Below are 23,053 nucleotides of genomic sequence, written 5' to 3' on the forward strand. Positions count from 1 at the left end.
AACTACACTAAGACTAAAACTATTAACTATTAAATGACTACCAAATATATACAATACTAAGAAAGGGAAACACTTCCAGTAGCAATGTAGAACCCTCTGGCAACTGTCAGGGGTGGTAAGAAGGAACTGAGAGAGGTTGGGGTCAGCACTGCCCTTTATACAGCAACAGCATGAGACAGCAGAAGGTGCATGCGCCACCCCCATGGGTACTGCTAAGGGAAAAATCTGCTATGCACTGGGCATGCACACATCTTAAATTGAATGAAAATGTGCAGTCACTTGAAGTAGCAGCAAATATCATCATGCATAATCTGCTCCTGTGGATAAACTAAACTATACCTCCCCAAGAGCAATGAATCCTCCTTTTATTTACTATTTTCTTGCTATCTCCCCACCACCAAATAAGCAAACATCCCCCCACCATTTACCATGATGTTTTGTCATTTGTATTATATGCTTGATCCAATTTAGAGCCTGATCTTGTATTCTTAATGCACTCAAAACCTTTGACTTCGATGGCACATGTAAACAGGGAATGCTGGATTCGGGACATGTGCCAATTCAGAAAACCTTCCAGGATTGGGGGCATATTCCTGTCCATATTATTATTTCTTCTTTGCATTATTGTGGTGCCTACAAGCACTAGTCATGGACCAGGACTCTACTGTGCTAAGTAGTGTAAAACATAGGACAAAAAGACAGGCCCTGCTGCAAAGAGCTTACAATCTAAGTATAAGACAAGGGACAACAGATTGATACAGACAGATGGGAGAGTACCAGAAAACAATGCCTAGGGACTTTGTCTTCATATTTGCTTGTGAAATGCTATTTACACCTATGGAATTGTATAAATAATCAAAAGTATCAAAATGCGTAAAGTTGGAGGTAAACTTTCATGGCAAGAGTGCTTTTCTCAGGAGTGGTGTGGATAAGAGAATATGATACTAATGTGAAACAGATTATTCTGGCATCCACCCAATGAAAAGCCTGACAATTTTTATCATAACTGGTTGTTCCAATGACAAATATTAATTTATTCTAAGTAATTCAAAAATTGTCAGTGTTTATATTCTCTGAGGAGGATTACAGTTCAATATATATGTACTGTATGCACAGGCAGTATAACTATAAACAACCTTATGCCATGCTGCATTTACTATTTTTTTTTTTATAAGTTAGCTTCTATTTTCATTTGTATAAGACACAAGGTGCTCAGCTAATGGGGATAGCTTATGAATTTAGGAGGCAATACGGATCACCCAGGATTTTTCACCTGCTTCATGAGACAAACATTTCAAGAAGATACGGTGAGTCAAATGGCAAATTGGGAATTTATGAATGAAGAGGAGAAAGATCCAGAAAACATGGAAGAAACACAACAGGAGAAAAACAGAGAAATAAAGGAGATAACACATACAAAAATGAAAAAATGGCAAAAAAACGGAAGGAGTCTGAAATGAGAGACGACATAGGATGTCTGTAATTTTATTTTTCTACTAGAATCACTCTCCTGGAACTTTATTAGGAAGCATAGCTATCAGAACAGCTCATATTGTGAACTGAAAAGTCCAATGAGAAAGGCTTAGTTGCAGGAATTCAAGGATATCATCAAATCCTTCCCCAAACAACTCCAAGAGAAACTCTTCAAACTCATCCTCCACTAAATCACTCCAAGGGACTTAAACATGTTTCCCAAGATACACAGACAAGGAGATGCAGACAGAACTATTGTGTCTGGCCATGGCACTCTTACTGAAGGAATATCTGGACTCATAGAAGTCATCCTCAAACCACTGACTGCACAAAGAGCCAGCTTCCTCCAGGACACAACCGACTTCCTCCACAAACTCCACAACATTACAACCTCCCCCAGAACACCATCCTTGTCATCATGGATATCACCTCCCTATACACCAAAAACCCTCACAATGACAGTGTCACTGCCTGCCTCAAATATCTATAAGACAATGAACAACATTCACCACATACACACTGCCAACCATTTCATCCTCACCCATAAAAATTTTACATTCAACAGCAAACACTTTGTCCAAATTATGGGAACAGCCATTGGTACTAGGATGACTCCCCAGTAAGAAAACCTTTTTATGGGCCACTCTGAGGAAGACAAACGCACCACAAAAACAATGATATCTCTAAGATCATGATATTTTCATACAACAGACAACCTAAACTCCCTCACAGATTTCCATTATAACTTCAACAACCACCATCCATCCCATCCAAAGGCAAAGAGCTGTGTGGGATGTGTCTGAGGCAGCTGGGCTCATCTAAGCTTTGAGAGAGGTGATGAGCTGTAGGCAAGACACAGGCATGCAGACCTTGTGTGATTTAATCTTTTCCTCTGCTTGCTGTGCACCCATGAGTGAACAGACAATATGTCTATTTGGAAGGAGTTATTCTGAGTCACTTTAACCAATTAACCTCTGGTCACAGGCACTCAGAAAGTTGTGTCTTCCAGATACCTATTGCACTTGTCGCATTAATGGAGTTGGAAACAGGGCTGTTACAGTCAAAGAGTGGCATAACTGATGTTCCAACTTTACACCCACAGAGTTGAAGATTACAGAACCTGTCACCTAACGGAGGGAGTATAAGGCACCACTCACCCTATATCTGTGGCAAGATGGTGAGAATAGAGGTTGCTATAGCCTGGTGATCCAGTCAAAAGTGGAGTGGTGAACAATGGGATTCTATTCTGGGAAGAGTGCAGGTGGAAACCAGCCACTTGGAAAAAGGGCCCACAGGAGACACTAGCAAATAGATCACATGTGCAGTTCATCCATGAGCCATCATACCTTCCTTAACCAAGTAGTTGGAGTCAATACACTTAAATGCTTGCACAATCATACTATAATTTTGCCTTAAACTGTTTAATCAGAAAGCCCCAATTCCCAACAGTTAATTTATAAACTGGAGACACACATGAATCAATGTTTTGTAACTTTATCTTAAGGCATTTTATCCATTTTGGTATCAACTAAGGGCCCATTCCTGCAAACTCTTTGGCCCCAATCCAACGAAGCACTTACACACCTGCTTAACTTTGAAGTCACTCAATCTACTTACAACCTTAAAGGATCAGGTGAAGTCCTGCTTCACAGGAAAAAGACTAATTGGATAAAGTGATAAGAAAATTAGAACAAAAATAAATAGTATAGTAACTGGAATTGTACTCAGCTATAAACAAAAATTAATGTACGTAGAGAAGATTAAAAAAGACTGGCAACATGAAGGCTGAAACAGACAATTGCACAACCTCCAAATGATTGTATGGTATACACACACCATAACATAGTGCATGGAATATGAATAACAGTGGCTATTTTGGGAGAGACTGTCAGACATGCCCTCTTGTCAGAGAGGATATATCACAGTGAAGGATGATAGTGAATAGGAAGCCAGAGTAAAGAAGTGAAAAGCAGGCTTTGGGTTAGTCTACATTTAAAACTTACAGCAGCACAGCTGTATTGGTACAGCTGTGCCACTGTAAGATCACTTGTGTAGCTGCGTTCTGTTGACGGGAGAGAACTCTCCCGCTAACGTAATAAAACCACCTAAATGAGTGGCACTAGTTATGTTGGTGGGAGATGCTCTCCTGCCGACATAGCGCTGTACACACAAGCGCTTATGCCAGCAATACTTAGGTCACGTGGGTTTTTTTCACACTCCTGAGCGACAAATATTTTGTCGACATAAGTGGTAGTGTAGACAAGGCCTTAAAGTGAAAGCCTTAATCTAACTTTAAAATCCCAATGGATATAGCTTCCCCATTCAGCACATACTTAACCACATACCTAACTGTAATGAGACTATGTTTGTGATTAAAAGTTAGTCATGTGCTTTAGCACCTTGCTCAATCAGGGCCTTGAAGTATGGCCCATAATCACCAGCTATAGGAACTGAACTTTTCTATGACATGCATACTAGGCTAGACTCAGAAAGGCAGAAGAAACTTGCACATGAAGCACACTGAGAAAAAGACTGCTATTTTATAAATATACCTCTTTCTACTTTCATTCTGTCAAGGATTTCACTTTTGTCTGCTAAATCAGATTTTAAAGCAGTCTCAAGTTGAGCAATTTGTAATGTCAGTTGCTGTTCCTTTAACTTCCATTGTTGTTCATGGGTCATACTGAAGGCACTGCAATAAAACATGTGGCATGTGAAGAACTTTTAAAAATCAACTTCAACAAAAATAATAAAGAAAAAAGCTTTTAGTGGCACAGAGACCATTGTCATGTTTTAGGAATTAAGTAAACATATGCTGGTCTACTGCTGTTGAAACCAAGGCGCCTTTCTCAGGCTGTGGTTAAAGAACATGAAAGAGTTTGTGGGATGAGCAGAGGAACTGGCCTTAATTTAGAGCTCCAAAGTCAGAAAAATTGGCAGTGTGAAGCATTTGTGGGACTAGAAAAGGAATTCAGATGCATATTCCAGAGGAATCCACAGCTCCAAACCTCAGCAACAAACTACTGACAAAACCATTCTTTCCACATACAAAACCTCTTAGTGAAGAGATCTATTATTACCTACCTGATTTCTTTTAACATCTGTGAAATATAGAGACCCTAAAGCCTGTTGCCTGTTCAAAGAAATGATTACTATAAAGTGACAACAGTTCTCATACTGATTAAGAGGAACTTACACACAGTAGTCTTTGTCCTGCTAAAAAATAAAAGTCTAGGAGATGAGAATAACTATTTTTGTCATAACGTATTATTTGGTTCTAAACCAAAAACCTGTATGCAACTGGCATGGCAGGGACACAGAATTAGAATTGCTGAAACCATCACAAAAAGAATGATTCAGTTTGAAGCAAGAGTAAATATATGAAATGATTTACAGTTACAGGATATAATATGTAAAAATATATGCTATAATTTAATGCAATATGTTTTTGTATAGTTTACAAGATGAATGTTACTTTTTAAATAATGATGTGAGGAGCACAAAGTGCACTCACTGGCTTACAAATATTCTCCTGTGCTTCAGCCAGTCATAAACCAGCTTATTCACAAAATGTAAATTGTAAAAATATTCCTCATTTTTGTGAATAATCTAAAACTATACTTAACTTAAATAATATATGAGCCAGCTTCTCATGAATATGATCTGGAGAGGCTGATTCCAACTGGAATAGGTATGTTTTTCATTGTGTTTTAAAACTAGATGTAACAAAAACCAAAAACAAAAAAAAAAAAAAAAAAAAAAGCCCCTCACAGCTCTGCAGACTTTCCACAGCCAAACAGAAATGGATATTGGCTGTCTCAATGGATTGGTTTTAAGTAAAAGTGAATTTACATCTAATGAATCAGGATTAGGGTTTCCATAAGGAATTGAAGTAAGAACTATTGTAACATGAAATCTTGACCCTACCTTTTAGCTGACTAAAATAACTGCAAGATATTAGGGAAGATCACATGTTTTCCCTGAACGCAGTAAATGAAAAGTTAAATGTTCATCATTTGTTAATTTTCAATTCTATGAACATATTCTACAAAGAAATGAATTTGAGAGGCAGTGTGGGCTAGTTATTCAGTATTTCTCAACAACCAGTCCATGGCAGCCACCTTGCTGGTCCCTGAGATTTCCCTGACACACTTTAGGAAGGCAGCAAGTCAGTCACTGGTTTCAAAAAGTTTGAGAAACACTGGGCTAGTGGACAGTCAGAAGACTTGAGCTGTATTTCTGGTTCTGACACTAACCTGCTTTGTGACTCGGAACAAGTAACTTCCACCTTTCTGTGCCTCTCATACTGCTCCCACACTAGTCTGTCTGGTCTATTTAGATAAGAAACAATTCAGGGCAGCAACTGTCTGATCTTATGTTTGCAGAGTGCTCTTTACAAGGGAGTACTGATTTTGGTTAGGGCTTCTAGGTGCTACTGTAATACAAATAATTAATAATGTGTACTTTTCCCTCCTTTACTGTAGTTTTGGAGATGTTTCCTTGAATCCATGGTACCAGAAATTTCGGGAAACATTTAGACTTAAATTATTCAAGTTTTGACTGACTGACTAATGTAAAAAAGGGATTACTTCAACAATAAATTATAACTGATTAAATATTTTAAAAAGTCATATATCCTTAATCTTCACTCATCCTTAATAATAAAAAAGATATTGTTAAGTTCTTGTGAGTGTGTATGGGCTGGTTCACACTTACCGTGTGATTCGGCGGCAGTCGACGGGAGTTACGCAAACTATGCCAAGTAGTTTGTGTAACTGACGTCGACTGCTCTGCTTCCCTTCCGCGCACTGTTCTCACTGCGCTGAGTTGACGGGAACGCCAGCTCAGCGATACGCTACTTGAGGGGGCGGACTTACTCAGTCGACTTCCTGATCGATTGAGCAGGTCTCACTGACCGCTCAATTGATCAAGAAAAATCGATCTGGTGGCGGCGATTTTGCCGCTGTCAGTCTGAACATAGCCTATGTCTATGGGTATGTCTATACTGATGGTCGCAAAGTCGCAGATGCCAAATCGATCTTTCTGGATTGATTGAGCGGTCAGTGTAGACCTGCTCAATCGATCAGGAAGTCGACTGAGTAAAACCACCTCCTCAAGTAGCATAGCGCTGCGTCGACGGGAACACAGTCTTAAATTGTTCTCCTTCTATTTGAAGAGAGACTGTTGCCTTAAATTAATGAAAAGTTTATTTCAACATCACTTTTCCTCATTAAACTTTTGCAAACTGACTAATTATTTCAATTTTCTATTCTGCATTACAGACTGAGTTCTGCACTTATCAAGCTTCATGTTCAAAATATTTAGCATTTTAATGTTTTATTTATGTGATTTTTAAACACTGCTGACAGGATTTACACAGACTATTATCTCCAAAAGCCTTCACATAAACTTCTGGTAGAACCAGCAGAAAGGAAATAGTTGTTATTAAAATAAACACAATTAGAAAATGTCACCAAAACTGTCAGAAACATTAGTCTCAGTTCACCTCTACTGCAGAGATGGGAAGAATTCAAGACAACCAATTTAATCTGCAGAATCCTATGTCCAGACATACCTGGATTCCTTATCCTTCAAAAAGCAGCCACTCACACTGTTTCTAATGTAAATTCACACCTACTCCTGAACATTTTGGCTTATTCTATTGTGTTTCTTTAATGTATTTTTAAAAAATGAGTAATATTTGAGGACCACTGGATTGGCAGTACTGGAGCCTCAAGCCCTTTGTTTATCAACAAAATAGATGCAACACAGGCATGGCTGCATAAGTTTACACATACATTTATGGATATGAGAATCCCTAGGAACTGGAGTGAGAACCAGTTAAATCTATATATGTATAAGAGAAGTTACGAAACAAGAAAGGGATCAAGAGACATTAAAAAAAAATCAGTTATAATTTACCTGTTATATAGTTTATCATAGTTTTCCTTTAAAAGATCTCTCTCTTTTTCTAGATCATTTATTCTATCCTGCAACTAGAATGAAGAAGAAAACTACATATAATGCACAGCACAGGAGAAAATAAAAACAACAGTTATAAAGATGATTAACAAGTATCTGTAGACATTGTCAAGCATACTTTTATTTTTTTTTAACTCAATGCTGTGTGTAATTGTCTCTTAGAAGCATAAAAATAACATTTTTCTTCCACCAAATTGGACAACAATGACTTTTTCATGTTGTTTATGAGATAAAATTAGTAAGTCTGTCTGTGTTTAATAATATCTAATTATATAGTGGTTTATGCCAAAAAGATTTGGTTTTGGCACTAACAATTGTGATGTTCTAGGAATACTGTTAGCTAGTTAATGACTGCGGTATAGTTAAGTTTGTTTTGAATTGGACAGACAAAAACAAATATTTTTGACTACCTGCTTTCAAAATGTTCATTGAAGGGAGATGAGAATTTTAAAGACACTATACATTTTTTAAAATGTGAGAACTTTCCTTTGTATGGTATAACAATTTAAAAGGTTATTAGCTTTGGGATGAGTTTCTTTAAACTTAATCTTTGATGATGTAAAAATACATACACAACGGGCCCACCTTTAGGCATGATTAAATGTAGCATGACATACAATGGAAAAACCTGAAGTACAATCCTGCAAACCCTTTCTGTACACATAGTCAATGGAACTATTAAGGGAGCAAGGGACTGACTGCAGGATTGGACCCTAGGTCTGGATCAACGCTAGTTGTGGAACTTTTGTTCTCCTGGCTAGTGGAGCTCAGGAACAGAATTGATTGATTTGAGCTTCCAAGTGGAAGGGACAGTCATCTATTAGATGAAAAAAAATCATTTAAAAAGATTTTAAGTAGATGTTTAACTTCTTGTGATTCAAAAATGTGGTGCTAAGAAGTCACAGTAAAAATTAATCAAGAAAATACATACCACGGCCATTTTTTGGAACAAAGTATTTCAAAATACTAATGCTCACCTGAACACTCCTTTACTTTAAGCATGTCCCACAAGCATAGAATATTATTTTGAAATGTATAATATTTCTGATGCTTGTAACAGAATTCACTATATTAAAATAACCATATTTTCTGCTATAAATGAAGTCAGCTAAATGTCAACATGAAACTTTAAATGTATGCAGAAAAATACAGGTCAAATATACAGAAGGCCTACTAGAACAAGCAGCAAGTATAGGATATAGTTTCTAGACAGAGGGAGTGAGATGTTAAACCGATACTATGCTTTCTCTTAACCAAAAGGTCAAGAAGCAGTGATTTACAGAGCAACATTTATGTCATCCTTTTCACTGAAAGTACAATTCTCTTACTAAATATTTCCAGAGTTAGATTTGAATGCAGATCAATGCCTGAGACATATGAAATCTCACCTCTTCTATCCTTCGTTTTGAAAAAGTAATTGATTGTAATTCTTTCTCAAGATGGAGGCACTTTAAACGTTGTTCTTTGAGCTGTAGATTGAGCTCATTCCCATTTGCCATTAAAGCATCGTGACTGGCCTTCAGGTTCCTTTGATTCTTTAAAAAGGAATGAAGAAAAAAGAAAAAGTTAAGCTTCCAATAACAGCACAATGATGATATAATTCCTGAGTTATAAATATGTATATATTCAAATGATAGTTGATCTCCCAAACAAGCACATAATACATATTTTCAGCTCAGTCAACAGGAGGCACTCTTGAACTAAGTTTGACCCCTGTAGGAACTTTAAGATCAGTGTCAGCACACATGGCCAACAGAAAGGCAGAGTTTTTTCCTCTCCTCAACATTCAGCTCTTACCATTAGTTGCAATGAGAAGGACCAAAACTACATCTGTTAAAGCAACTAAAACATTTTGCTGTGGTTACAGTGGTTAGATGTGCTGACCAAAAACACTGCAGTGACAAGCAAAAGTTAAGGCTGACCACAGCTATGCTAATTGCAGAACTTGCCACAGCTTTCCTAATCCATAGTTTTAGATATTCAATTGATTTATACTCCTAATTCACTCAGATTCATTTCCTTGGTAATAATAATTTAATGAAAGGCTTACAATTTCTTTTAAAATGTAATCTATTTTGTTGGATTAAATTTAGATACTTTAGCCATCCTTAATATTAGTATAAGATGCTGGTTTTCCATATTAGTATAAAACCTGCATTTCCAGCATATTACTCATGATTATACTACTCACATTTCACAGTGTATTAATAACACCCATTCATTATGAAGAATTTCACTGTAAATCACATATAGACAAGTATGGCTGTTAGGCTGTTTTGTTTCTGGTCAGTCTGCTATTTAACATTCTCTAAACCTATACATATAATTATATAAATATAGGACTCTTGTATGGATGGTTTTGGATGGGGTAGGTTATGTTTCATGTTTTCCACAACTCTATGTCACGTAATGTTTTTAGGAGGGAGTTTAAGACTAGAGAACTTTGTGCAATTTTGTTGTCTTTTCTGAGACATCTGTGTCTTTGACTACCCTCAAAAATGACTTAAGAAAAAAAGTCACCCACTTGATCTTTTGCCTCCCATTTATCCATAAAATAAACTTTATGTAAAACAGCAAATATCGCAAACATTCTTATGCTAGAGAAATTGCAGAACAAATTGAGTATATAATCCCCAGTCTTAAGCACTCATTTGCAGCCCAACTCTGAAGGCAGCGCCGCCACCAGCAGCGGCACAGAGGTGAGGGTGGCATGGTATGGGAGGGTCATCACTTTTGGGGAAGAGGGGAGGCAGGATCGGCCTTATGGATGGGCAACCACCCAGGGCCCTGTGGTCAGGAGGGTGCTGTGGTCATCCCCTTCACACAGGTCAGGCCCCTTTAACTCCCAAGCATTGGGGTGGAGCTAGGGATGGTCAGGGCTGGGGCTACTGTGCATTGGGCTCCATATGCTAGTCCTGGATGGGCAGGGAAGGACTGGAGTTCCTCTTCCTCTGCAAGAGCCGCTCCTGGGGTCGACCTCTAGGAAAATTCCCCTGGCTGAAGGAAGCTCTGCAGCTGCTGGCTAGGAGCCCAGCTCTGAAGGCAGTGCTGCCGCCAGCACCAGCGCAGAAGTAAGGGTGACATGGTATGGTATTGCCACCCTTACTTCTAGCTGCTGCTGGTAGCGGCGCTGCTTTCAGAGCTGGGTGCCCGGTCAGCAGCTGCCCCCCGGCTGCCCAGATCTGAAGGCAGTAGTGCAGAAGTAACAGTAGCAATTTTGCAACCCCCGTACAATAGCCTTGTGAAGCCCCCACACCATGGCCCCCTTTCGGGTTGAGACCCCCATGGTTACAACACCATGAAATAAGTTACATACAATATCACAAATATTTGTATTTTTAATACTATGAACTCCTAAAATATATAAAATTATTTCCGCAAAGTTAAACTAGGATATTGCAGGATATTGTCATATCTGTCACGCTCCAATCCTTTCTTCCCCTTCTTATATCTCTGCACATTATTTGTTATATTCTTTAAATAGAAAAAACTGACAAAATCTGCTGAGAACTGTCTATCCCAGCTCCTCTTTCCACTCATTTCCCTTCCCTCCTAACTCCTTCCTTTCTCCCCAATCATCAGCCTTGATGTCTCCCATTTGTAATTCTCCACTTTTCCCAGTGATCCCATTTCTTTCCTTCCAACCTCCTTACTTACATTACCCAACCCAACCCATTACTCAACCCCTCCCTTGTCCTACTTCTGAACCTCTCATTATCCTATAGTTCCACCCCCTCTCAAAATATGCATGCCCTCAACTCTCCTACCATCAGTAAATAATATATAAATAAAAATCCCTCTTTATTACCTGCATTTTCATGTATCATCCCATCTTTCTCCTTCTCTTCATCTCTAAAATCACTGAACACACAGTCTACAATCAATGCACTGATTTTCAATGCTCCTAGTCTGCCTCAGATCCCCTTTTAATCTGGCTTCCAACCTTTTAAACTTTACTGAAACCTCACCCACTAGGATTTCTAATAAACTACTCTCAGACAACCTTAGGGCTTCTACGCTGTCCTATTCTTCCACAATCTGTTCGCTTTTTTTTATACATACTGTTGATTTTGCTCTTGACATCCTGGGTGAAATCCTGGGCCCATTAAAGTCAATGGAAATTTTGCTATTGATTTCAATGAGGCCAGGATTTCAACCTTTATCTTCACTGGTCTTTCAAGATAGAGTCTTCTCCTGGTTTTCCTTCTACAACTCTGACCATTCTTCAAGAATTTCTTTCACTGGGTTCTCCACCTCCCCTCCCCTCCCCTCTTTTCTGTGGCCCCTTTTCTGTTCTCATTAACTGGGTTGGTGATTTCTAGTTTTTTTGGATTTCACTGGTGTCTGGCACATTATCCTTTGGGGAACATGCCTGCACATAAAAAGATAAAGGGCTTGATTTTGATCGCACTTACACTGGTGTAAATCAGGAGTAACTTCATTGAGGTTAATGGAGCTACTTTGATGTAAAAGTGGCCCCATAGAATCAGGCCACAGAATCAAATCTGTTCTCAGTTACATCTGTGCAATCAATGGTTGCCCTGGAGTAAGTGAGACTCTAAGGAGTAAGTAACTCCTTAGAACTAAAACTGGAAAAAACATAAAATAATAATTTAGCAGGTATCACTCTATGGTACATGAAATCCAAAATATCAGTTTCAGAATCAAGATCTCTTTTTTTTTTTAATATTAGCATAAGGAATAGTAAATAAATAATCAGAAGAGTTTCTGGGCCCCTCAGTCTTTCTAAGGAGACTGCATGACTCTTTCATTCAGTCGGCTCACACGGTGACACGTGTCACTACCTTAAAACATTTTCTCTATGCATGTAGGGTAATACGGACATATTTCAGGCCATTAGTTGGACTAGTATCTTTGGCTTTTATCAACCCATGGTTGCACGGTAGTTGTGTAGGCCCAGGTTAAAAGGGTAAATGGGCAGAAATTATTTGCATTTCAACTGGTGGAAATTGAAAGTACGTGATAATTAACTTCAGTGTTCATGAGAACAATCATCTTTATATTTCTGAAAAACATACATCGCTACTGAATGGTGCTCTTCGAGATGTGTTGCTCATATCCATTCCAATATAGGTGAGTGTGTGCCCTGTGCACTGGTTCCTGGAACTTTTTTCCCTTTAGCAAGCCTCATAGGGCCGGCTCAGGTGCCCCCTGGCTCATGCCGCGGTATATGAGGCGCTGCTGGCCCTGCGGGCTCTCAGTCCCTTCTTTCTGCCAACTCCGACAGCAGGGACGGAAGGTGGGTGTGGAATGGATATGAGCAACACATCTCGAAGAACAACAGTTACTGGTAAGTAACCCTGTTTTCTACTTAGAGTGATTGTGCATATCCATTCCAATATAGGTGATTAAATAGCCATACATTGGAGGCTATTGTAACTCTCATCAGCACGACCCTGCCAAAGCCTCTCTCGTCTGCTGCACGATGGCATAGTGGGACATGAAAGCGTGGACCGACGACCAGGTTGCTGTCTTGCAGATGTCCTGTAGGGGCACTCTTTCCAGGAAGGCCGCCGACGAGGCCTGGGCTCTGGTTGAGTGCGCTGACACAGGTCCTAGAAGCGTCACCTTCGCCTCCTCGTAGGAGGTCCTGATGCAAGCGGTGATCCAGGTGGAGATGCGTTGGGTGGAGACAGGTGAGCCCTTCATCCAGTCCGCCACTGCCACGAACAGCTGCGTCGACTTCCTGAACGGTCGAGTCCGCTCGATGTAGTAGGCCAGGGCTCGTCTCACGTCCAGCGAGTGCCATCTCCGCTCCTCCTCCGAACCGTGCGGTTTAGGAAACAACATGGGGAGGAAGATATCCTGGTTATAATGAAACTAGGACACCACCTTAGGCAGGAAGGCCGAGTGGGGTTTCAGCCGCACCTTGTCTTTATAAAAGACGGTGTAGGGTGGCTCCGAGGTCAAAGCTCTTATCTTGGAGACCCTCCTAGCCGATGTAATAGACACCAAGAAGGCTACTTTCCAAGAGAGGATGAGCAGCGGGCATGTAGCCATGGGCTCGAAGGGGGGTTCCGTCAGAGCAGCAAAGACCAGGTTCAAATCCCAGGGAGACACCGGGTCGCGGACCTGCGGGTATAGCCTCTCCACCCCTTTAAGGAACCTGATGGACATGGGGTGCGAGAATAATGACCTCCCTTCCATCGGCTGGTGGAAGGCCAAGATGGCCACCAGGTGCACCTTCAGGGAGGCCAGTGCTGGACCTTCAGTTGGAGCAGGTATTCCAAAATCAACTGTATGGGCGAACAGCTCGGTGGGATACCCCAGGACTCCTCCCAACAGGTAAAACGCTTCCACTTGGCCCGGTACACCACCTGAGTGGAAGGTTTTCTGCTACCCAGCAGAACCTGTTGGACCTGCACTGAGCAGGCTCTCTCTCCCTCCGTCAGCCACAGAGTCTCATGCCGTCAGGTGGAGGGAGTCCAGGTCCGGATGCGGCAGGCGAACCTGGTCCTGGGAGAGCAGGTCGTAACGCCTCGGGAGCGGTAGCGGCGGGACGATGGACAGGTCCAGCAACATGCTGAATCAATGCTGTCTCGACCAGGCTGGGGCGATAAATATGATGTCCGCTTTGTCCCTCTTGATCTTCAAGAGGACCTTGGGCAGCAGTGGAATGTGTACATCAGGGTCCCCGTCCAGTCTATGAGAGAGATGGAGCCTGGTTAGCGACTCCGGAGCGAGCAGAACCTCGGGTACTTCTTGTTCCAGGACGACGCAAACAGGTCCAGTTGGGGAACACCCCACTTCGGAAAATAGAAGTCACCACCTCCGGGTGCAGTGATCAGTGGTGGCGGGGTAGAAACAACCTGCTGAGGCGGTCCGCCTCGTCATTCCTGACCCCCTGGAGGTGAGAGGCAGATATGTGGAAGTCGTGCCTCACCGCAAAGTCCCAAAGTCGAAAGGCAACGGGCCAAGAAGCACGCCCCCCCTCCTGCCCCCGCCTGTTCATGTAAAACATGGCTGCTGTGATGTCCGTGAGGACCTGCACCATCCTGCCCCTCAGAAATCTGAGGAACACCTTGCAGGCCAGGCGGACGGCCCTGAGCTCCCTGACGTTAATGTGAAGATACCTCTCCTCTGCCGACCAGAGCCCCTGGGTGCTGAGGTCGCTGCTGATGTGGGCCCCCCAGCCCACATCCGAGGCATTCGTGATGAGGGTTACCGATGGTGCCAAGTCTCTGAAGGGGACTCCCCTGAGTACTTCCCTTGGGTCCCTCCACCAGTTCAGGGAGGTCAGGACCTGAGTGGGAACCATGACCACCCTGTTCAAGAAGTGACTGGCTGGTGCATACACCGAGGCTAACCACGCCTGGAAAGGCCTGAGCTTCAAGCGAGCCAGCCTCACCACATACGTACAGGCCGACATGTGTCGCAACAGCTGCAGGCAGTGCCTGGCTGTCGTTGTGGGGGATCTGTGGAGATTGTCGATTATGGCAGCCATCGCCTCGAAGCGAGGCTGTGGGAAGAGGGCTCTGGCCTGGGTGGCATCCAGGGTGACCCCGATAAAGTCTATGCGCTGCACTGGGGTGAGAGTGGACTTCTGCTCGTTGATGAGCAGTCCCAGTCTGGTGCATGTCGCACAGGTGAGTGCCAGGCTGTTCCTCACGTGGGCCCTGGACTTGCCCCGAATCAGCGAGTCATCCAGGTAGGGGAAGATCTGAACCTCTGTGCGGCTCAGGTGGGCCGCCACCACCGCTTTGTGAACACCCTGGGGGCGGATGAGAGGCCAAAGGGTAGGGCCGCAAACTGGTAGTGGCAGCCAGCTACCACAAACCGGAGGAAACGTCTGTGACTGGGGAGGATGGAAATGTGGAAATATGCATCCTTTAAGTCGAGGGCAGCATACCAGTCCCCTGGATCCAGAGCGGGAATGATGGAGGCTAGGTAAACCATACGGAACCTGAGGCGCCTGATGAATTTGTTCTGACAGCGGAGGTCTAATATGGGCCTCAGGCCCCCCCTTTGCCTTGGGTATAAGGAAATACTCCTTCTCCCCTTTCCCATGGAAGAACCTCTTCCACAGCCCCGAGGAGGAGGAGCGAGTTCACCTCCTTTATGAGGAGTTGCTCGTGAGAGGGGTCCCTGAAGAGGGACAGGGTAGGGAGAGAGTCCAGGGGAAAGGCCGTGAGCTGAAGGGCATAGCCCTTGAGGACTACTCAGAGGACCCAACGGTCTGAAGAGATGTTTTGCCATTCAGTGTAGTAAGGTCTGAGTCTGTGAAAGAACGGAAGGGTCAGATCCAGGGGAACAATCAAGGTGCCACCCTCGGGCGCACCATCAAAATAGTCTTTTATTGTTCTGTCCTTTGGCTGGGTCTTGTTGGGGGCCTGCCGAGGACCCCTAGAGGTCGCGTCGGTTAGGTGCCCTATACCTATCCTGGCCCCTCCTGGGTTGAGCGGGCGTGGGAGGCTGCCTAGGGGCCGGCTGGGGCTGCTGTTGGGCTTGGGGCCGAGACTGACACCTCGAGGCCTGTGGAGTGTAGAACCCTAGGGATTTGAGGGTGGCCCTCGAGTCCTTCAGGGCGTGAAGTTTGTCATCGGTCTTGTCCGAAAAGAGTCCAGCCCCATCAAAGGGCAGGTCCTGGATGGACTGTTGGACCTCTTGAGATAACCCCGAGGACTGCAGCCATGAACACCACCACATTACAATGGCTGAAGCCATGGCCCTGCTAGCGGTATCTGCTGCATCATTAACTGTTTGTAAGGCGCTGTGACTGCAGCGCCTTCATCTATGACAATCACGAAGTCCGCTGCTTGGTCCTGTGGCAATCCCTCCATGAATCTCCGCAAGGAGGATCAGATGTTCAAATTGTATCGGTCGAGGTGCACCTGGTGATTGGCGATCCTCAGCTGCAGGGCCCCTGTAGAATAAACCTTTCAACTGAAGAGGTCTAGTTTCTTATTCTCTTTATTTTGGGGGGTATTGCCCTGGGTCCCCTGCCTGTCTCGTTGGTTGGCAGCATCAACCATGAGAGTTCCCAGAGCAGGGTGGGTGTAGAGAAATTCGAACCCCTCCAAGGGAACATAGTATTTTCTCACAGCGCCCTTGGACGTGGGGGCAACTGAGGCAGGGGTTTGCCAAAAGGCCTTGGCCAGCTTCAGTACCCTTTCATGTACTGGCAGGGCCACACCACACTAAAGAGGGGGTTGGCTGCCACACCAAAGAGGGGGTCCTCCTCCTCAGAGAGCTCCTTGACCTCTAAATTTAAATTACTGGCCACCCTCTTGAGTAGTTCATGGTGTGCCTTGAATTCTAGCAGGGATGCCCAAAGATCCCTGGCGGCCGCATCATCGGGGAAGAAGAGGAGAAATGTGGGAGGGGCCCTCTTCAGGGTCCGATTCCTCCTCCGAGGAATAGCCCTTGTCTGGCTGGCTTGGAGGGAGGGGTGCTGGTTGGGCCACTGAGGAGTGGACCAAGACTGTGCCCAGGCCCATCTGAGTCCCTCATGGCCCCCAGTACGGCCACTGCCAAGGCCCCTGTGGCCATGCCGGTGCCTGCACCAGTGCCAAATGAGAAGCCTTGTGGTGGCAGGCACGGGACCCTGAGCCGCTGGATCGGTGCCTGTGATGTTTATGGCCTCTGCCAGCCCTCACTGACAACCTGCCCCGAAACGATGTCAACGAGGAGAAGGATCATCGGTGCCGATGCCTGCGGTGCCGGTGGGGGGGCGAGTGGCTAAAGGAGCTGGAATACGACCTCCGCCTCAGTGCTGAGGTCTTACGATGGCGCCTCCCCCTTGGGGACTGGGAACGGTGCCGGTTGTGATGTCTCGGTGCCGGCTCCGACTCTGAAAACCGTGATCAGTGCAGTGCCGATGTTGCCGTCGATGCCAAGTCTTTCAGCACCGGGATCCTCGCCAGTCTACGGTCCGGGGATCGGGATCGGTACCATTGTGCCTCTGTCAGTGCCGGGATCCGCACCAGGCTACATGCTGGTGATCTTGACCGGCGGGGCTTAGTTGTCTCCTCAGGCGCCGGGATCTGCGCCAGGCTGTGTGCCGGGGATCGGGACCGGTGTCGAGCACGTCGGGTCTCTTCTGGCCCCGGGATCCATGCCAGGCTGCGTGCCAGGGATCGAGACTGGTGCCGCACTGTACTCGGTGCTGGGGTGCGAGATTTGGAACTGTGACCCCCCGCGCGAGGCGGAACTGTATCGGCGTCGCCTCGCGTGCAAACCTCTAGACCGCCCTCCGTGTCGAGGAGCTCGATGACTCAGAGTTGGAGCTGGGAGGGGAGCCCACACACTCTACCCTCTGCGACCGTCTGGGGGGAGACTTGGACTCCTGTCTCGACCACCCACTGGGCCAACCAACGTGGGTTTACCCCGAGACTCCGGTCCCTGCACCCTCGGCCGAGGGGGGCACGGAGGCGTGGGCATACCATGAGGGCGTGTGCCACAGTGAACGCCTCCGGCATTGACGGCCCTTGCAGGGGCACTCCCCCAGCCCCAGGAGTCGGGGGAGGCTCCCTGTGGGGAGATGCTGGTGCCAGAGTACTCTCCACGGCACGGGGGTGGTGCACCTCCTGACTGTCCCCCAGCTGGACGGGCGGTGCGGGGAAGTCCTTGTGGGCGGCGTCCTGCCGCTTCTTTCTTTTCGGCACCATAGCCTGTCGATGGGTCGACTCTGGTGCCAGTGGGGCACTCCGCACCGAGGAGACGGTCGGTGCCATAGGGATTGCGCCTGTTCAGAGTCCAGTCGGAGTGCGGACTCCATCAGGATGGCCTTCAAGCACGCGTCTCTCTCCTCCTGCGTACGTGGATTGAAGGCCTTGCAGATCTTGCATCTGTCCTTTCAATGCTGCTCTCCGAGGCAACGGAGGCAGCAGTCATGAGGGTCACTCACGGGGAATGCCTTGCTGCACGCAGCACAGGATTTGAAACTGGTTGAGCCAGGCATGGCCCAACCTTAAGCCCCTGAGGGCTATCTATCTAATCTAACTACACTTAACACTAACAACTATGCAAACTTAACTACTATACTTAACAGCTACTTATCTAACAAACAATGGTAGAACAATGGGGAAGCTACTTGCTGAGCAAGAGGCAGACGTTCCAGCAACCGTCACAGGTGGAAAGAAGGAACTGAGGACCCGCAGGGCCGGCGGCGCCTCATATACCTCGGCATGAGCACGGCACTCCAGGGGGCGCCAGAGCCAGCCCTACAGGGCTTGCTAAGGGGAAAAAAGTTCCGGGAACCAGTGCACAGGGCACGCACTCACCTATATTGGAATGGATATGAGCAATCACTCGAAGTAGAACTATGCATGTCTTATTCACTTTTATCTTCACTTTTTTCAGGATAACAGTCTTAGGGTTATCTGACTGTACCAAATACTTAAGCTTTGATATTTGAGTTTATGACACCCATATGAAACCATGATGGAATTATAGCCCTCTATTTCAGTTGCTTGTTATTTATTCTGTATTTATTGATCCCTTATTCTACACAGCTAATGCTGCAACTCTCCATCAAGGGTTTCTTTTGCCTGAAGTTTTAAAAATGTGTCATTCTTATTTCAGTAAATTTTCTGGTTTAGAAGCTTATTATGTGTTGGATCACTATTTCAGTTTGCAATTGTAAAGGAAGCGTGCACACATAAAACAGAAAATAAATTGCTTACAAGACAATCCAAAACAAAGGGTTAGCTTCAGACAAGGCTAAAGGATTTGAACAACGTTTCACTTACTGTGAATTAAATGACATCCCTGTCAGTTGAGAAAAAATAGTCCCAAACTACACCCCTTACAAATAACAAATACATCTGATGCTGCTCCATTTTAAGAAGGGGGACATCCTCCCCACCACCACACAGGTTCATTGCCTGAATGGTCCAAACAGAACAGAGAGGAGAAGGTTAGTTGCCTCACTGCCATTGTCCCACTTGTCCCTTGACCTGCACAGGGTCCTCCATGGGTATATGATGTACATGAGGGGAAAAGGCAGCAAGGAGATGGACCTACAAACCATGTATGGAATCCACCACGCAGCAACCAGCCTGACTTCTGGTAATTATTTTACAGAAAATGTTGCTTATTTTTTTAAAGTAAAATCTGTGGTTTAAATTGGTCCTTAAAACATTATAGATACAAGTGAAGCCCAATCCTTAGAATTCTGAAGTCAAATTTCTGCTTTTTCAACACAGCTCCAGCCCCATATTTCAAATTCACATTGAAATCAACATTTGTTTTTATGAAATCCTGTTTTAGAAAGATTTCAGTCATTACCTGAGACAGATGGAAATCTGTAGTTTACCTGTATAACAAAAATTGGAGCACACCAAAACCCTGCACTCCCAGGAATGAGCTCCCTGCATACAAGCAAGATCTTTAGGGCCTGGTGGACCCTTCCACAAAACTATTTTAATACTAGAAACATTATAAATTTCAGGTAACTTGTGTATAATATTTTATATAATCTATTCTTAAATGTTCAGTGTTGTCATATGATGTGAGAATAGAATGTTACTGTTGCAAGTTAGTTACCTCTTGAAGTTGGAGAAATTTTCCTTCCATTGCTGCAAGAGCATTGCCTCTCTCCACCAGTTGTTTGTGAAGCTTTATCATTTCCACATTGTCCCGAATGTTTAACCTTCCAAATTGTATAAAAAAGAAACTTATGGTGAGATTTAAGGTACAATAAGTCTCCTTATTAGTTTTGCCTTGAAAAGTTAAACCCCTTGCAAATCAGTTTTCCATGGCTTCTTACTTCCATCACACACCTAGGAGGAGGTTTAGCGTGTAATAGCCAACTTAATTCCTTCTTTTAAAATTTGCATTATAGATTTTAAATAATTTCATGTTTTACTGGAAGATGACAAATAAGCAGCAATCATTATTTGAACATGTTTGTTGACAATATAAAACTATATAAAACAATACTATAGTGCAGGGAGCAATCTATGCTTAAAGCAGTAAGATCATTTGTTTTGCAATCTATCCACTTTCTTTGAAAGTATGTGGTTATAGGATTACTTATTGGAGTTTCCTCTTGGAGCTTAAACATTTCAAATATCTCCAAGAAAACTGACTTAGAATTTTACACAGATAATGCCCTAAGACCAGCATTCAAATAAGCTGCAGATGTGTCTTTAACTATATAAAAACACTTAACATCTATGCAGAAACTCTATATGCCTACAATTCTGTTATATACTTCCCATGCTGAGATTAAATTGAGAATACATTATTTAATAGGAAAAGCTTGCTAAAGGTTATCACAAACCTAAAAATATGTTTCCAAAAAACTTTTACCTCAAACAGCTAAAGGTGACCTCATTATTTTTGCATCTATTTCAAAGCAAAGAGAAACCCCTGCTTTTTACAAATACAAAATAAAGTGAGATAAAAATCAGACTATAGCAACAGTGCTTGAAATGTATAATTTCTCCTCTAATATTTATCTATTACAGGCTATTAGAAAAATTGTCACAACGCCATGCAGGAAACAGAAAATGGACTACAAAGCTTACACATCTGTAAACCAGCTGAGGACTTGAAATACTTATTTTTATTCTTTAAAATATCAAAGTTCATTGAGTTTATGTATTGCCCAGAAAATTGCCCTTACACAAACGATTAACAAGCTTATAAACCTGGGATCGTCCTCAAGAAACAGCACTAAAAAAATACTAAAATAATCACGTGTCCAAAACATGTTATCTATATACATTAGAGTTGTGGCATATATAGATAGCAACATTATCTCTTGCCAGCTACATGTAGTGGCATATTTTTATTAATCTTGTTCCAAACTTACAGTACTGATCCCTTCAAAAGCTTTTTACAGGACTTTTTGGTTTTTAAGTAAACAAAAGGAGCAGATGATAGTGAGATTTATGATGTGCAGATGACTCCTGACAATCAAAATTAACCATTATCTTCAACAGTGACTGAAACAGTATTTGATTTGAATGGTTTTGCCAATGCTTGTTACTACACCAGCCCTTCAAAGTCAGGAAAAGTAGATATTTATTAGAATTTAGTTATTAACAATTTTGACAATATCTAACCTGATACAGTTGCTAGTTACTGAAAATAAACAATGCTTATTTTTAAGCACTGTATGGACTTTAATATATATATTTTCTCAAATATTTACAAAGGCAAATGCATCAAGTTTTTCCTCTCAGACATACATTATATCACATTACTCCTATTAAGTGACTATGTTCTGGCTGATGATGTACATAGATGCACACCTGAAAGCCTGCTGGTAGTGGTGGGAACACCTGGCAGAAGCTGCTTTTCCTATTTTTGTTTCTCCTATAAAACCATGGAAATGTGACTCCTCAGATCTTCCACAACTGACATCACAGAGCACCTGAAGAGACAGTGGTTGGGGGAAGTTGGAGTGGTCCCTATGAATAGTCTATGTACATATACTTATGTGATCACCTGGACAAAGCATAGTACCTCATCCCAATTATTCTGTCTCCGAGCAGAAATAATTTATGCAAAAAGATCACAGATCTAATATGAACCAGAATATGAGCACCTATTAAAGCTGTCTTTTCCCACTATAGCCAAAATTTGGTCCAAAATAACTTTTGTACTCCTCCCCTAAAGTTACATGTGAGAATACAGAGAATTCATTCAATACTATGGGCTTACTTTTTTCTTATTTGCATATCAGTTACACCAGTGAAATTAACTACAGTGGAGCTATTCCTGATTTACATTAATGTCACTGAGAACCTCAAACTATCATACGCTAGAACATTGAGACAGCTGTTACTGAATATTTCTTGAAGACAGCCCCAATTGCCATATCAGCTACACAAGCAGCTGTCAATTATTTCCATATTGTTAGCCCATGTTCAAACAGAAAACAAATGTCAGGACCCTTTCCCTCTTTATTCAGTGTTAAAATAAGAGAAAAGGTGAGAGAACTGGCCAATATTTTTTTAGTAGAACAGGATCAGTCTCCCATCAATGCCCTCAAAATTTATGCAGATTAATCCTAAAAATGGAAGTAAAGAACATAATATCACCATAGTGTGTATTTTTCTCATTTCTACAACATGTTTGAAGTGACAAAATTGTATACTGGTTTAAGACATGTCCATAACAGTTTTAATAGGGTTATTTTTTTGTTTCATACTTCTGATTTTTTTTAATGGTGGTCAAATAAAAGAAAAAAAGCAATCATTTACTCTTTAAGTATCGCATTGCTGTCATCAGATGCTGATAAAAGAGAAACTAGAACTATTTGAATTCATATATCAAATTATATATTAACCATTTCAATTTAGATCCATACACATAGAAATCAAGACAATATGTATCTTAGTGTGCACATCTGCATTCCTGCTTTCAGTCCAACTCGGTATTTGCATGTGGAATAGGGATTGTGTGTGTACGCAAAGCAAAATAACTATCCAGCCATCAGCAAATCCCTGATCTGCAGGCACACAAACTAGTGTGAGCATGACAAGGCAGGTGTGAGAAGTCAGATGGAAATGTGTGTACAAGTTTCTGTTTGCACTGGGCCTGATTTGGCAAAGTCTTACTCATGTGTTGTTCCACTGAATCCGCAATGCCACATTAGGTCTACCACGTTTGGTCCTTCTAATCT

The 23,053-nt window shown here is 43.0% G+C and overlaps 1 protein-coding gene across 11 annotated transcripts in view; it reads right to left on the minus strand.

Annotated features, from left to right (window-relative positions):
• The window catches only part of RPGRIP1L (RPGRIP1 like), a 146,250-nt gene that overhangs the window by 90,111 nt on the left and 33,086 nt on the right, over positions 1–23,053 (minus strand). For 9 of the 11 annotated variants that reach the window (XR_010920359.1, XR_010920358.1, XM_067551131.1 and 6 more), the window contains exons 7-10: positions 19,963–20,068; positions 8,844–8,990; positions 7,396–7,469; positions 4,026–4,165 (exon numbers count right to left, since the gene is read on the minus strand). Coding sequence is in view for 7 of the 11 variants with exons in the window: in XM_067551131.1 (XP_067407232.1) it covers positions 4,026–4,165; positions 7,396–7,469; positions 8,844–8,990; positions 19,963–20,068 (467 nt within the window). In the remaining 4 variants the exon portion in view is untranslated. Of the gene's footprint in view, positions 1–4,025; positions 4,166–7,395; positions 7,488–8,843; positions 8,991–19,962; positions 20,069–23,053 lie in introns of those variants that run through there. The other 2 variants (XR_010920364.1, XR_010920363.1) reach the window with 2 other exon arrangements.

Source organism: Emydura macquarii, unplaced genomic scaffold (assembly GCF_026122565.2).
Source record: "Emydura macquarii macquarii isolate MOO-44397 ecotype Brisbane River unplaced genomic scaffold, CSIRO-AGI_Emac_v2 contig_295, whole genome shotgun sequence".
In the NCBI taxonomy this organism is placed as follows: Eukaryota; Metazoa; Chordata; order Testudines; family Chelidae; genus Emydura; species Emydura macquarii.